The sequence below is a fragment of the Choloepus didactylus genome, chromosome 6, assembly GCF_015220235.1.
Source record: "Choloepus didactylus isolate mChoDid1 chromosome 6, mChoDid1.pri, whole genome shotgun sequence".
Lineage (NCBI taxonomy): Eukaryota > Metazoa > Chordata > Mammalia > Pilosa > Megalonychidae > Choloepus > Choloepus didactylus.
The window spans coordinates 47,460,712-47,474,153 of NC_051312.1; the positions used below are offsets into that span (position 1 = coordinate 47,460,712).

Genomic DNA, 13,442 nt, shown 5'->3' on the forward strand with positions numbered 1-13,442 from the left:
CTATGTAATGGTACTGTAAACAATCGAAAGTACAATTTGTTTTGTATGACTGCGTAGTATGTGAATATATCTCAATAAAATGATGATTAAAAAAAAAAAAAAAAAAGGAAAGCTAGAGGATAAAACATGGAACTGTATAAAACAGTGAACCCTGTTGTGGATGATGACTGTGATTAATAGTACAAATATAAAAATGTTCTTCCATGAACTAGAACAAATGTACATCACTATTACAAGGTGTTAATAATAGAGTGGTATGTGGGGAAAATATAAGTAATGCAAAATATGGACTATATTTAACAGTAATATTTTAATATTGTTTCATCAATTGTAAAAAAAAAGGTACCATAACAATACTAAGTGTCAATAATGAGGGGTATAATGGCTATGGGATTTTTCTTTTTGGATCAATGAAAATGTTCTCAAATTGATTGTGGTGATAAATGCACAACTCTGTGCTTACTCTGAAAGCCACTGATTGCACACTTGGATGGACTGTATGGTGTGTGAATAAACTGTTAACAAAAAAAATAAATAAATAAATAAATGGAGTTCAGGAAAAAAAAAAAAATAAAATAAAATAAAATAAAAAAAAAAAAAAAAAAAAAGACTATAGATGCTGTAATTAGATTCTTCTAGTGAAATAGCCCAGCCAAATTAACCCGCAGTAAAGCTTCCCATTTCACAAAACCTTCAGCTAGCTTTTTAATACCTCATTCTTAATTATGAGCAGACAAAAGATAACTGGACATTTGAAGAAATCATCTATTATGAAAAACAGATGAAGCAAATAGGATACCAAAAGGACTTTGAGAAACTAAGGAAATATTCTCAGTTAATGGAAATGTATTTATTAATGTATAAACAAGAACTAGGAGTCTATAAACAAGAAGCATTTATAGAATTAGAAAAGATCCCTTGAAATTAAAAAAGAAATTATATTAGCAGATGTAAAAAAATGCAATGGAAAGATTGGAAGATAATGTTGAGATAGTCTTCTAGAAAGTAGAACCAAAAGATAAGAAGACTGCAAATAGGAGAGGACGAAAATTTTGGGGTTAGTACAAGAGGTCTGGTGAGTTTCAGAGAGAGGACAAAGAAAATGGAGGAGGAGAAAATGACCAAGAATTAATACAAGAAAATTATCCAGAACTGAAGAATATGTTTGTCTTGGTCAACACCAATGCTTATTATGAAATTTTATATTACACATTAAGAGAAGATTCTAAAAGTCTCTGTAGGAAAAAAAAGTTGTTCACATATAAAGGATCGAGAATGATAATGGCAACATTGGAAGATAGAAGACAATAGAACCATAACTTCAGCAGTTGGGGAAAAATTGATTTCCAAAGCAGAGTTGTACTGTGTTCAGTCAAACTAATTGTTAAGTATTGATAGAAGAAAGACATCACCAGTCATGTAGGGTCTCAAAAAATTCACCACATGTGCCTCTTTTATTAAGAAGTAATACAAAATTTGCTCTACCAAGATAAGGAAGTAAATTAACAAAAAAGAAACCATGGTATCCAAGAAACAGGAGACCCACCACAAAAAGAGAGGTCGGAATTCAGAAATAACTTGATCAGTGCAGCAGACTTAGAGAGCAATAGGTCCCAACTGGAATGGAAGGATGGGTATCTCAAAATAGAGAGCAAGAGAGAGAGAGAGTGCAAAAGAGACAGAAAGGGAAAGAGGGAGGGAGGAGAGGAAGGAAGCAAAGGGAAGGGAAGGAAAGGGGAGGAAGGAAGAAGGGAGAGGGAGAGAGTGGAGGGGAAGGAAGGAGGGAGGAAGGAACTGACAAAATACGTGATGTAAGCAATTTCTTTTAGATTGAAAATGGGTAGAACAGGAAATGATTGACATATCTAATACATTGTTTTAGGAACATAAGCTCTTAGTCAGTTATTGTTACCAGGATAGCTGCTGTGGTATATTCTTCCATAAATTCCCTAGATTTTTATTTGTTTATCTTCTAAAATACAGTGTGCTATCTACATACTATAAAATATTTGTTAGGACATGCTTAATCATGTTAGGACATGCTTAATCAATCAATTAATTATATACCATTTTGAATATTCTGGAAATGCCCTACTATTATTTGTACCTAGAAATTAAGAAGAAAATATTATTTTTATAAAAGTATTTACATTATCCTGAAGTAGAGGCAATGAAAAAAGGTATTCATTGGGTGCTCTCAAAGTGCACAACTCTTTATGAGCCAGAGAAGAGAATCTTCATGTTAAAATTTATCTGTGTTTTAAAATGTTATTATTAGGTTATTTGCCATAATTTTGCATATTTATCACTTTGCATCTTGGTGTTCTAGATGTAATTGAGAACTCTTTAAATAAATTGAATATCATGCACCCTTTAAAATGAGGTAGATGTATATGTAATGATACAGAAGGTAACCAAGACGTAGTATTAGCTTTTTTAAAAAAGCAGAGTGCAGAACAGTATAGTATATATGATATGACCTCATCTGTATTTGAAAAGATATACTTTATATACTTGTATGCTTGTAGACAATTTCTGAAGGGATACATAAGAAACTGCTAGAGTAGTTATTTCTGGGGAGAACTAGAGGAAAAACTTTACCTTTACTTTTGTATCATTTTGTGTGGCTTGAAATTTTACCCTGAGTATACAGAGCTTTAATAATAATAAAACAAACTTAAAAATTTCAGATGTATTGGACATATAGGTAAGAGTTCTTAATATTTATCTTTCTACCAAGGTTTACTTAAATTATCAGAAGACATTGAAGAAATCTAGTAATATTAGTGACACTGATTCAGTAAGTTTAGAACCCTTGTCTTAGAAAACAGTTGGTAGTACTTTTACTCTTTAAAGATTTTTCTTGAGGGGGTGATGTGGTTGTGATTCTATTGTGTTAATTTAGTGAAGTAATTAAGTCAATATGGTAAATGTTAAAGCTCTACTAAAAGTTGTTAATTTGAAACTAAAAGTTAAAATTGCATTTAAGGGTTTTCTAGCCAGTTAATGTGTGGAAAAACAGAAAAGAAAAAATGTTCTGTGGTAGTTAAATTTTTTTAGTAGATTAGGCTGGATTGTGCTACATTTCATATTTTTCATTGCTGTTCTTTATATTACTTTTTCAGCACATTAAAACTTATGCAGTGAAACTGAATAATGGCAATGTTTTTATACCCTTTTATAGCCATTTCTTTTTCATAACCTCCCCCTATTTCCTGTTAGCTAAACTATAAGCACCTTTCTGTTAATTTATGAAAATTATTGTTGAGATAGCACATTATCACTTATCTGTATGGCACTTTCAGCATGTTAGAAGCAAAGGTCCAAGCAACATAAAACACATCAAAATTCATTAATGTGGTATTGATTATTTTTTGGATAATTAATTTTATTGCAGACCCTTGAAAGAGATAATGAGCTGCAAAGGGAGAAGGTAAAAGAAAATGAAGAAAAGTTCCTTAATCTTCAAAATGAGCATGAGAAAGCACTGAGAACTTGGAAAAAACATGTAGGTTTATTAAATGGTAAAACATTAAAATATTTAAAATAGTTGTAGATGTTAAAATAACTATTAAAGGCTTAAAAAATATTGCAAAAATGATACAGGAATAAAGTCTGGCATATTTTCTTTTTGCACTCATATTTCTAAAAAGTGAATGCTTTTTAAAATCTAAATTTAATAAAATTCCCTGTAATGTTTTCATGCATGGAAGAATACACATATACATGTTTGTTTATATAGAGAGAATTTGAATGACCTCCCATATGTGACAAAGAAAATTTAATTTACTTTTTCATAAAGCCATTGCATAATATTTTAATAAATGATTACAGTAAAGAATTATATAGGTACTATTATTGTCTGATTTATTTAGCTTTCCTCAGCAGTTTTGTTGAGATGCATTAAAGCCATGTTTATAGCATGTATACAGAGGTCAAGTTTTATGGTATTAACATTTAATCATAAAAGTTATGTTATAAGCATGGCTGTTTCCTTGAATCACATCTGTCTTTTTTTTTTACTAAATTTTAATTTCAGAGAAGTAGATAAAATAATAGTATAAAATGATGTAAATTATTGTTGTGAAATATAGATTCACTTTAAAGATTGGTGAATCCCCAAATTGATTATTCTATTGTAATATCTATTTTTATTGCCCTTTCAATTCTTTTTACAGAATTAACACAATAGAAAGTCACTCTGTGAGTTTATGAAAGCCATATATTGAGAAAATAAGATTTTATTTAGACTAGTGTAATGACCAACAAATATTAATAGTATCTAAAAAACCAACTTGATAACATTTTCTATTGATGATTTTTGTTTGATTTAAATTATGTAAGTAATTCTTGATTTTCAGTTCATTTGTAGCTAACATGCTCTCATTAATTTATATTTTGGAGAGAGCAAGTCTTCCCTGATGATTTTGGTGAACTTTATGTAAATCTAATAAACACATTTCATATTTAATTGTATCACAATACATAAGAATATTTTATAATTCAATCATTAAATATTTTGTAATTAATTATATTACAATATTCAGAAACTAGTACAAAATGAATCTTTTCTAAATACACCTTTTTGGATATTTAACATATGATTTTTACATTGCATGAAAATAGTTTACCATTAAGTAATAGGCATAGTAATCTCCATTTTAGTTTTAGCTAATCCACATGGCTTAATATAACCCCTTCTCATCCCTAATGTATTTTTCCATGTAAAAGACCATGGAAATGATACTTTCAGGATAAGGAAAACCATATAGTGAAAAGGGAATATAAACTTCAGTATGCCAAACATGCAAAACAGAAAAATCAGTTGAGCCAAGACTATTAAACACTCATTTTCCATGGCAAGCCAAAACCCTGCTCTGCCCCTCAAGAGAAAAGCCCTTGAATTAAGAGAAATGAACATTTAGTTTTACCAGTGAGGCCTCAATTTCTAAATTTGGATGAAATTGGTTTTGTCTTAGAATTTTTCACTTTACTATCATTTCATCTCCATAGTGCTTTAGTTCTAAACATAATATACTTAAATAAGAAAAAGCTGCTTTGTCAAATGGGAGGTCGGATCTACTCTTTAACTGTAGTTCTATCTCTATGTAACTATTTCACCATTCTTGAGTAAAGGAGAGTTACAGTTTGGCTATTGATATTGGATAAAGCTGGGTTTAAAAAAAACATAATAAAGATACTGACAAGAATAGGTTGGAGTCACAGAAACTGCTGTTTTATATCTGGTCATTCAAAAAAAAAGTAAGCGGCAAAAGAAAATGCCATACGTGTTCCCACAATTAAAAAAAAATAGAAAGAACAACTAAAGAGAAATGATAATTAAGGGCAATACATGATCCTGGATGGGATCTAGCAAGGGAGGAGAAAAGGCTCAAAGAGGCATTACTGGGACATAGGGAAAAAATTGGAATATAGACTGTAAGCTTTATATCAATGTTAAATTTCTTGAACTTGATAACTCCCCTTAATGGGTTACATAAGTGAATATCCTTGTTCTTAGGAAATGTACATGGTAGTACTAAGTGTTCAAGGAGCGTGGGGTCTACAACCTACACTCAAGTGTTCAAAAAATGGATGGATGGATAGAAGGAAGGAAGGGAGGGAGGAAGCAAAAAAGAGCAAATGTGGTAAAATGTTAAAATAGGTGGATCTTGGTATCTGGGGGGGGAGGTAGGGGTACATTGGAGTTCTGTGTATGGGGTTTGTAGTATTTTTTTAACTGTCCTGTAAGTTTGAAAGTATTTCAAAATAAAATGTTAAAAAATAAAGCTTAATGAATATTATTAGACAATATATTAAAATTTCATTGAAATATTATAAAGATAATGTTATATATATCTGTTTTGATTTTGGGTAAGTATATAACCAGTGGATATATAGGCAAAACAAATAATAAATAGGAATTTTTAGAAACTATTTAGAGAAAGGGGTGTCACAGAAAGGAATTCAGTTCACATTTGTTTGGCATCTACCATGCGCTAGGCACTAGGTTTTCAAAGATGCCTAATACAAAGATTACTAAAGAGATCACACTCTCAAGGGTCAGATAACTATGAAATTAACCACAGTAGTACTGAGTGCTTTATTAGTATTGTTAACAAAGTACTATGAAAGCGTAAAATAAATCATGCCATCTAGTTAGAGTGGAGAAAGTTTTATAGAAAAGACAGCACTGATTGAAAGATAGAAAGGTGATTTCACCAAGCAAAGGTGCCTATTCTCTCCCCTTCCCCATCTATCCTGTTGACATTCCATTTAAGAAAGAATGGGAAAAATCACATTAGTATATTCAAGGATGATGAATAGGCTGCTCTGAATAAAGCATGGGATATATGGAATGGATATTGGAAAATAATAGATTGAGATCAGCTTCTGAAGGACTCCTTACAGAGCCCTTACTTTCTTATTAAGGTAGATGAATTTTATTTCCTAGGTTATGGAAAGCCATTGAGAGATTTTAATCAAAGAGGTGACATAGACAGATCTGTGTTTTAAGAAAAATAACCCTAGCAACAGTATGGAAGATGGCTTTATGGAAAGAGACCGATAAGAAAATACTGCAATAATCTAACCATGAATCTATGAGGGTGTGGATTAGGGGAGTAGTAGTGAGAACAGAGAAGAGAGATCAATGCAGGACGCATTTGGGAAGTAGAATTGTCAGAGTTAGTGATATTTTATATAAAATGGGTATTGGAAAAGGAAAAAGCATCAAATATGACCCTGAGATTAGTGTAACTAGTGGAATGATAATGTCATTAACTGATGTAATGAATGTAAAAGGAGAAGCAGATTCGGTGGATGAAAATAATGAATTTAATTTGGGAACTCCTGAATTTAGGGGCCTGCAAGATATCTAGCATTTGGGAATGTAGATCTAATCTTAGGAGAGACATTGGGGGAGGAGACAAAGATTTAAGATTTATCAGTATAAAGATGAAATTTGAAGCTATAGGAGTAATGAGGTCATCTTTTAAAGGAGTAGAGAACTTGAAAAGAAGAGGGCTATAGAAAGAAAGGACATTGGGGAATGCCAGCATTTTTGAGTAGTTCATATGTGTGTGTTTTGGGGCCATATAAGAACAATGAGAAGGGTAGGAAGATAGAGAGTATTATGAAGAAGAGAAGAGACTCAAGAACAGAGTAGTCAACATAATTAAATGCTACAGAGTTGTTAAATGGTATGAGACATGAGAAAATCTTTTTGCTGTGTTGCAAGTGATATTTGATAAAATCAGTAGAACAATGAGGGCAGAACTCAGGTTATTAAGGAGCTATAGGAGGTTAGAATTTGAAAGTAGCAAGTGTGAACGATGTATTTTAAGAAATCAGAGGGACAGCGTCTTTGGGTCAAGGAGGAAAAAATGGTATGTGGGAAGAGTATATTGGTAAGCTGAGAGAAAGATGTTATAGAGAGAGACTGAGTAGTCAGATGAGAGGAGATGTGCTACAGCTAGGAATCAGGGTGACAGGAGAGGATGGGGTAAAGAGAACATGTGGAGGGATTAGCCTTGGAAAAGAAGTATCTTGCAAAGATAGATTAAAGAATGGTTAAAAATAGATGAGATGAAAGTGAGAGGTGAGCTCATGTCTGCTGGAAATAAGGAATATTACATGTAAATACTTCATATATTTTGGGATATGTGGTAGGACTTTTAAAATTGTTCAAGAGAAACTTTTATAATCTTTCATGACAAAAGGATATTTTCTCTTCAGTGGGCCTTACCTTGTCTAATATTTGAGGTTCCCATCAGAGAGTACTCCTTGATTTATGAGATTGTATAGCCAATGAAAACCCAGTTTATAGACATATGTATTAGGCTGAAGTGACACTTTCTATTGTACTACTTACAGTTCAACATATATATTAGGCTGAAGTGATGCTTTCTATTGTACTACTTATTGTTCTATTGTACTACTTACTGTTGAACTCTCTTAATCTAGTTGAGTTTAGCCAGTTTGCAACAAGAAAATAAGACTTTCATGAAACAATGAAGGTTTAACTTTTATAGAATTTTTCTGATGAGAAATAAATCATTTTCCATTCATAACAAGAAGTGGTTTGATACAATAGTTAAGAACATAGCCCTTAGATTTAGCTTTAGCTTTGGATTTGAATACTGACTGCCACTTTACAGCCACATGATCTTGAGCAAGTTACATAACTTCTGTGAGCCTCACATTTCTCACTTAAAATTAGGGATAAAAATGCCTCATCGGTTTGCTGTTGCCTTTTTTTTTTTCTTTTTTTCTTTTACTTTTTATTTTGAAATAATTTCAAACTTACAGGACAGTTGCAAAACTAATACAAAACCCATACACAGAACTCCAGCATGAGAGAATTCCAGAAGGTGGTGGTTAGAAGAGACAGGGCAAAAAAATAGCTCCATGAAAAATATTAGATAAGAGCCAGAAGGTAACCCAGAACACCAGGTCCAGCTATGCACCAGCTGGACAAGTTCTTCTAAATACACAGTGACTGTGCACTTGGTGAAACCGGGAGTCTGCATTCTGAAACGAGTGAGTGAGTAAGCCTGCTGAATATCCAGCAGCCACACTGCAGTGTGGGGGGAGTTGGACTAGATTTAAAAAAAAAAAGGCAGTTGCGGATATGGCAGCAAGAACTGCACAGTGAAGTATGGCAGGAACGGCGCCCCACAGCCTGTTGGTAGGCCTCAATATCTGGCATGGATGATAGTCTTTCACGCACCTGCAGCTAATTGTCTCAGAGCGAGGAAAGCACAGGATAGCCAAAAGGGGAGAAAAACCATGCCCCTTACAGCCATCTTCCCTGCAGACTGGGAACGCTCCTGCCCAGCGCCGGTGCCACAGCTCAGAGCCGGGCCAAAAAATTCAGTGTGACAGGAAGTGTTTCCAGCAACACGCACACACACACCACAATTTTGGGCATGGACAATAACCTTTCGTGCATCTGCGGCTAATTGTACTGGAGCTAGGAATGTGGAGCTGTGCGAAAAGGGGGAAAGAAACACGCCCCACTCAGCCATCCTTTCAGCAGACTGGGAACACCCAGAACCTTCCTTGGAGGATGGCACTCACCTGTGACAGTTGCCCCTCAGCAGAGGACCTAGGAGTGTGCAGCTTGAAAGAGGGACCCACTTGCAAGTCCCGGGGACCATAGGCCAATACAAAGGACTTGTGGGTCAGCGGCAGAGACAAACTATGGCAAGACTGAACTGAAGGATTAGACTATTGCAACAGCTTTAAATCTCCAGGAACACCTGGGAGATTTCATTTTAAAGCTGTCCCCCCTCCCTAACTGTTCAGACACATGCCCCATATGCAGGGTGGGCAACACCAACTACATACACAAGCTTGGTGCACCAGTTGGACCCTACAAGACTCACACCCCCACTTACCACAAAGACAAAATAGGGGAGAACTGGCTTGAGGGGAGTAGGTGGCTCACGGATGCCACTTGCTGGTTGGTTAGGGAAAGTGTACTCCACGAAGCTGTAGATCTGACAAATTAGAGATAAGTGTTTGAATCAGTCTACATATCCTAAAAGAACCCTGTCAAGTTAAGCAAATGCCAAGAAGCCAAAAACAACAAAATTTTAAAGCATATGATAAAACCAGATGATATGGATAACCCAAGCCCAAACACCAAAATCAAAAGATCAGAGGAGACACAGTACTTGGAGCAATTAGTCAGAGAACTAAAGATGAACAACAGGAGCATGGCACAGGATATAAAGGACATGAAGAAAACCCTAGAAGAGCATAAAGAAGAAATTGCGAGAGTAAATAAAAAAAATAGATGTTCTTATGGAAATAAAAGAAACTGTTGACCAAATTAAAAAGATTCCGGATGCTCATAGTACAAGACTAGAGGAAGCTGAACAGTGAATCAGTGACCCGGAGGACGACAGAACGGAAAATGAAAGAACGAAAGGAAGAATGGGGAAAAAATCAAAAAAATCGAAATGGACCTTAGGGATACGATAGATAATATAAAACTTCCAAATATAAGACTCATTGGTGTTCCAGAAGGGGAAGAGAAGAGTAAAGGTCTAGGAAGAGTATTCAAAGAAATTGTTGGGGAAAACTTCCCAAATATTCTAAACACCATAAATACACAAATCATAAATGCCCAGTGAACTCTAAATAGAATAAATCCAACTAAACCCACTCTGAGACATATTCTGATCAGACTGTCAAATACTGAAGAGAAGGAGCAAGTTCTGAAAGCAGCAAGAGAAAAGCAATACACCACATACAAAGGAAATAGCATAAGATTAAGTAGTGACTACTCAGCAGCCACCATGGAGGTGAGAAGGCAGTGGCATGACATATTTAAAATTCTGAGAGAAGAAAACTGCCAACCAAGAATTCTTTATCCAGCAAAGCTCTCCTTCAAATTTGAGGGAGAGCTTAAATTTTTCACAGACAAACAAATGCTGAGAGAATTTGCTAACAAGAGAGCTGCCCTACTTGAGATACTAAAGGGAGCCCTACCAACAGAGAAACAAAGAAAGGAGAGAGAGAGAGGGAGAAAGGTTCAGTACTAAAGAGATTCAGTATGGGTACATTAAAGGACATCAATAGAGAGAGGGAAGAAATATATCTGACAAACATAAACCAAAGGATAAGATGGCTGATTCAAGAAATGCCTTCACAGTAATAACATTGAATGTAAATGGATTAAACTCTCCAATTAAAAATATAGATTGGCAGAATGGGTTAAAAAAAATGAACCATCTATATGTTGCATACAAGAAACTCATCTTAGACACAAGGACACAAAGAAATTGAAAATGAAAGGATGGAAAAAAGTATTTCATGCAAGCTATAGCCAAAAAATGCAGGAGTAGCAATTTTAATCTCAGTTAAAATAGACTTTAAATGCAAGGATGTTATGAGAGACAAAGAAGGCCACTACATACTAATAAAAGGGGCAATTCAACAAGAAGAAATAACAATCATAAATGTCTATGCACCAAATCAAGGTGCCACAAAATACATGAGACAAACACTGGCCAAAACCAAAGGAAGCAATTGATGTTTCCACAATAATTGTGGGAGACTTCAACACATCACTCTCTCCTATAGATAGATCAACCAGACAGAAGACCAATAAGGAAATTGAAAACCTAAACAATCTGATAAATGAATTTGATTTAACAGACATATATAGAACATTACCTCCCACATCACCAGGAAACACATTCTTCTCTAGTGCTCACAGAACTTTCTCCAGAATAGATAATGTACTGGGACATAAAACAAGCCTCAATAATTTTTTTTTAAAAAGACTGAAATTATTCAAAGCACATTCTCTGACCACAATGGAATACAATTAGAAGTCAATAACCATCAGAGACTTAGAAAATTCACAAACACCTGGAGGTTAAACAACATGCTCCTAAACAATCAGTGGGTTAAAGAAGAAATAGCAAGATAAATTGCTAAATATATAGAGACGAATGAAAATGAGAACACAACATACCAAAACCTATGGGATGCAGCAAAAGTGGTACTGAGGGGGAAATTTATAGCACTAAATGCATACATTAAAAAGGAAGAAAAAGCCAAAATCTAAGAACTAATGGAGCAACTGAAGAAGCTAGAAAATGAACAGCAAACTAATCCTAAAGCAAGTAGAAGAAAAGAAATAACAAGGATTAAAGCAGAAATAAATGACATAGAGGACAAAAAAACCAATAGAATAAATAACACCAAAAGTTGGTTCTTTGAGAGATCAACAAGATTGACAAGCCCTTAGCTAGACTGACAAAATAAAAAAGAGAGACGACCCATATAAACAAAATAACGAATGAGAAAGGTGACATTACTGTGGATCCTGAAGAAATTTAAAAAAAAAATAAGAGAATACAATGAACAACTGTATCTCAACAAACTGGATAATGTACAGGAAATGGACAATTTCCTGGAAACATATGAAAAACTTAGACTGACCAGAGAAGAAACAGAAGACCTCAGCCAACCAGTCATAAGCAAAGAGATCCAATCAGTCATCAATAAGCTTCACACAAATAAATGCCTAGGGCCAGATAGCTTCACAGGGGAATTCTACCAAACTTTCCAAAAAGAACTGACACCAATCTTACTTAAACTCTTTCAAAATATCAAAGAAAATGGAACACTACCTAACTCATTTTATGAAGCTAACATCAATCTAATACCAAAACCAGACAAAGATGCTACAAAAAAGGAAAACTACAGGCCTATCTCACTAATGAATATAGATGCAAAAATTCTTAACAAAATACTTGCAAATCAAATCCAAAGACACATTTAATATATCACATCATGACCCAGTGGGGTTCATTCCAGGCAGGCAAGGATGGTTCAACATAGGAAAATCAATCAATGTATTACAAGACATTAACAAATCAAAAGAGAAAAATCAAATGATCATCTCAATAGATGCTGAAACAGCATTTGACAAAATTCAACATCCCTTTTTGGTAAAAACACTTCAAAAGGTAGGAATTGAAGGAAACTCCCTCAATGTGATAAAGAGCATACATGAAAAACCCACAGCCAGCATAGTACTCAATGGTGAGAGACTGAAAGCCTTCCCTCTAAGATCAGGAATGAGACAAGGATGCCCGCTGTCACCACTGTTATTCAGCATTGTGCTGAAAGTGCTAGCCAGGTCAATCTGGCAAGACAAAGAAATAAAAGGCATCCCAATTGGAAAGGAAGAAGTAAAACTGTCATTGTTTGCAGATGATATGATCTTATATCTGGAAAATCCTGAGAAATCAACGATACAACTACTAGAGCTAATAAACAAATTTAGCAAAGTAGCAGGATACAAGATTAATGCACATAAGTCAGTAATGTTTCTATATGCTGGAAATGAACAAATTGAAGAGACCCTCAAGAAAAAAGATACTATTTTCAATAGCAACTAACAAAATCAAGTACCTAGGAATAAACTTAACCAAAGATGTAAAAGACCTATACAAAGAAAACTACATAACTCTACTAAAAGAAATAGAAAGGGACCTTAAAAGATGGAAAAATATTCCATGTTCCTGAATAAGAAGGCTAAATGTCATTAAGCTGTCAATTCTACCCAAACTCATCTACAGATTCAATGCAATCCCAATCAAAATTCCAACAACCTACTTTGCAGGCTTGGAAAAGTTTGTTGTCAAATTTATTTGGAAAGGGAACATGCCTCGAATTGCTAAAGACACTCTAAAAAACAAAAATGAAGCAGGAGGACTTAAACTCCTTGACGTTGAAGCTTATTATAAAGCCACAGTAGTCAAAACAGCATGTTACTGGCACAAAGATAGATATATTGATCAATGGAACTGAATTGAGAATTCGGAGATAGACCCCCAGATATACGGCTGACTGATCTTTAGTAAGGCCCCCAAAGCAACTGAACTGGGACATAACAGTCTTTTCAACAAATGGGG

The 13,442-nt window shown here is 34.4% G+C and overlaps 1 protein-coding gene across 2 annotated transcripts in view; it reads left to right on the plus strand.

The window, feature by feature from the left end:
* Window positions 1–13,442, plus strand: part of CCDC73 (coiled-coil domain containing 73) — a 250,565-nt gene that overhangs the window by 197,792 nt on the left and 39,331 nt on the right. For both annotated transcript variants that reach the window (XM_037838965.1, XM_037838966.1), the window contains one exon: window positions 3,398–3,508. In XM_037838965.1, the coding sequence (XP_037694893.1) occupies window positions 3,398–3,508 (111 nt within the window). The remainder of the gene's footprint in view (window positions 1–3,397; window positions 3,509–13,442) is intronic.